Source organism: Equus quagga, unplaced genomic scaffold (genome assembly GCF_021613505.1).
Source record: "Equus quagga isolate Etosha38 unplaced genomic scaffold, UCLA_HA_Equagga_1.0 HiC_scaffold_14709_RagTag, whole genome shotgun sequence".
Taxonomy (NCBI): Eukaryota; Metazoa; Chordata; class Mammalia; order Perissodactyla; family Equidae; genus Equus; species Equus quagga.
In genome coordinates this window covers 1-3,148 of record NW_025792665.1, presented here as the reverse complement: position 1 = coordinate 3,148, position 3,148 = coordinate 1, and the positions used below count along the sequence as shown (strand labels likewise).

Here is a 3,148-nt window from a genome sequence, read left to right as displayed (position 1 = left end):
GTACCAGTCCACCCTGCTGCCCACCTCACCTCCAGGTATTTCAGAGCCTTGTCCACGTCACCCAGGTCAGAGAAGCAGCCGGCCCAGAGCGGTGCGAGGTTGGATGGATAAAATTCTGCGTTCTTCTTTCCAGTCTCAAGGTCATAGTCAAACCAGGCACCTTTCTCCTCATCCCACAGGATGGCCTCCATGGCAGCTAAGCGCTGTGCCCTCAAATTTCTGTACTTTGTGGCTTGGGTGTCATTTCCTGTGGTAACACTGCCTTTAGGCTGAGCAACCAGCACCCCTGCCCTTGGGCCCTGTGCCTTTGAAAGGTCTGTTTTGGCCTCTTCCTGTTGTCTTCCCCAAGGGCAAAAAAGTCCTGAGCACCAAGGGGACAAGCCAACCTGAAGCCCACCACTTTTCAGGCCTATAGGACCTGTAATTTCCTGAGCAAATTGCCCTGTATGGCTCCCAGGACCTGCCCTGGCCTGTTCCCTGCATCCATCCTCAGGAGAACACTGGCCTAGCTTTGAGTGGTCAAAGGGCAGTTGTTTTGGGAGAGGAATGGAGGAAGTTTGGATGTATGGCCTAGGGTGTCCTTTCATAGGCCCTAGAAGGCCTTCCCAGTAAGAGAGGGGGACTGAAGATAAGAGTGGGCTCCATTTGTACTCTTGCCCTGGCTGCACTAGGGGTGAGGTATTGAGCAGGCTGGGAAGCTGGAGGCCCTTCACCCAAGTTCTTACTTCCAGCTCTATGGCCAAGGCTGAGGCAGGGACCCAAGCTGGACAAGCACACCTCCTGTCCTGCTGCCAGGCTCACCCAGTCTGGCGTAGAAGTTGCTCATCAGCTCCTCTGCCTGGCATAGGAAGGCATTGAGGTCAACAGGCACAAATTTACTGGTTCGGGTGCTGCTGAGCAAATCGGGGTTTGGGCCTCCGATGAACCAGCGTGAAGAGAAGTCCCAGCCAGACTCAGCCCCAGCCTTGAGCTCGGCGAACAGATCTTCTCGGTCCCCTGTGAGGACAAGGCAGCAGCACACGGGGGACCAGGGCCTGACACAACTGCAGGTATCCAGCCCCACCCAGACGCCCTCACCCTGTTGCTTCTCACCTTCCGGCAAGGTATCTGCCAGCTCTGCATCTTTGCTGTAGGACTCTGGCCTGGCAAGAGGAGGCGGTTGGTCTGGCACTAGGAGGCTCTGAGCCCCTGTGCCCAAGCTGGAGACTGAGCCATGTTGACTCAGCTGCCCTTTGGGCCCCACAGCCCTGGATTGCCCAGGTGTTGGAGGAGACAATCGAGAGGACGTGACCGCCGGTTGACCCTCAAGCTGATCCTGGGCAGTTGGAGCCTCCTCTCCCCCTCCCCTGTCCTTGGAATGTACCTCTGCCTACCGTTTCCACAGTGGGAGCTGTTCCAAGGACATAGCCTTGAGGGAGTAAGGTGTTGTTGAGACCATCGGACTGAATGAGTAACTGAACTCAGTTACGACCTCTACATAAACTGAAGATTCAGGCTGGCAGGTGCGGAGATCTGCTCGTCTTGTGGGTGCCCAAGACAAGCCTCGTAAGTAAGTTCCCTTCTTTATTAAACCTGCCGCCTACCCCTCTGGAGTGGTCTGCATCTTTCTTTGGTCTCTCCATGCCCTGTGCATTGGGGGGCTGGTTTCAGTTTCACCTGGGAGGTTCCCAAGGTTGCAAAGTAACTCCAGGGCTATCAGTGTCACCATCTGAGAGGTAGGGATAAGTCACTTACTGTCCTGCCCAGGGGGTTGTGACACTCAAACCAGAGTGAATAGGCAGGAGACTAGGAGGCGGGGGTGAGGGGGCAGGCGGGGGAGTAGACAGTTCCTCACCTGGGTCCCCCATAAGGGACATAATAGCGATTCAGGACATAGCTCTTTCCACCCGAGCTCACAGAGATGCTCCTGTTCTCAGCCCAGAAGTCCACCTCCAAGGCGAGGGTCTCAATGTTGTCCCTGAGGTGGAGCCAGCATCACTTCAGCCCAGGCACACCGCCCCAGTCCCACCCTGGGAGGGCTCAGGTCTGGGGGGCTGCAGGGCAGCACAGGCAGGGGTGCCCACCGTAGGAAGGCGGTGTCATTGGTGTGAGTCACGTAGCGGTCCATCATGAGGGTCAGGAGTGGGGGCTGGCTCCGCTGCAGGTAGTACACGCGGGCCCCGTTGGGGACATGTCCGTAGCTGCCAAGAAGCAGGCCTGCTGAGATGCATCTGCCCAGCCGCCAGAGCCCAGGCAGGTCCAGCTCCAAGCCCACGGCACCTGCTTCTCCTCCACCCCAGCCTTGAGGTGCCCGGCCCCCTCTTACGTTTGCACCAGGTCCAGGAAGTTCTGCAGCATGCCCTTCACTGTCTCGGGCATCTCAGAGAGGAGCAGACCCTCCATCACCCAGTAGGAGTCCCTGGGGGAAGGGACAGCTCAGGCATCTCCTCACAGCTCCCTCTGACCTGCACACCCAGGCCACGCGAGGGCGCCCCGTCCTGCCCAGGACACCGTGCTGGCCCTGGGTTCCCCACCACTGCTGCCCCTGTGGCCCCTGGCTGCTCACCAGTAGTAGAACTCGACAAAGCGCCCACCAGGCACAATGAAGGGGTGTTCTGAGTAGATCAGAGAGAACTGCTCAGGGTGGCTGAGGACCTCTGGCTTCACCTGGAGTCAGGAGAGAGGGCACAGGGGGCCTAGAACCCCCACGGAGTAGAGGCTGGAGGAGGCTGGGGCTGGCAGCTGTGGGCTTTGGAGCCCAGCAGCTGCTTGAGTTCTGACTCTTCTGCTGCTAGCCATGTGGCTTTGGTCAAGGCCTGAGCCACTGAGAGCCTGGTCTGCTCGTCCCCAACGTGCCGGTCTCTGGAGTCCTGGCTAAGGGTGATGGTGTGTAGGAGCCCCCACCACTCAGCCTGGCACCCGGAAGGTCCTCACCGAGCAGCAGCCTTTATTAGCACCCAGGTGGGGGACCATTCCTTCCAGCTCCCCTTGCCCCCCCGAATCTCTGCTGCCACCCCCAAGCCAGGCCCAGAGACTCAGGGCCCCCATTCTCTGGGGAGGTGTGGACAGAATCCCCAACCCTTTCCCAGTGAGGCAGATGTGGATGAACATGGCTGAGGGAGAGCAATTGTAAGACCAGAGTGGGGTTTGCTGTGTGTCCACATCAGGT

The 3,148-nt window shown here is 58.7% G+C and overlaps 1 protein-coding gene across 1 annotated transcript; it reads right to left on the bottom strand.

The window, feature by feature from the left end:
- Positions 1–4: 4 nt before the first annotated feature.
- TREH (trehalase) lies at positions 5–2,646 on the bottom strand (the record flags this gene model as incomplete). Its single annotated transcript, XM_046648979.1, has 7 exons — positions 5–247; positions 802–996; positions 1,093–1,142; positions 1,835–1,957; positions 2,064–2,180; positions 2,306–2,398; positions 2,546–2,646. Coding segments are annotated over 7 exons (922 nt in total), but the record flags the coding sequence as incomplete, so codon positions are not given.
- Positions 2,647–3,148: the final 502 nt, after the last annotated feature.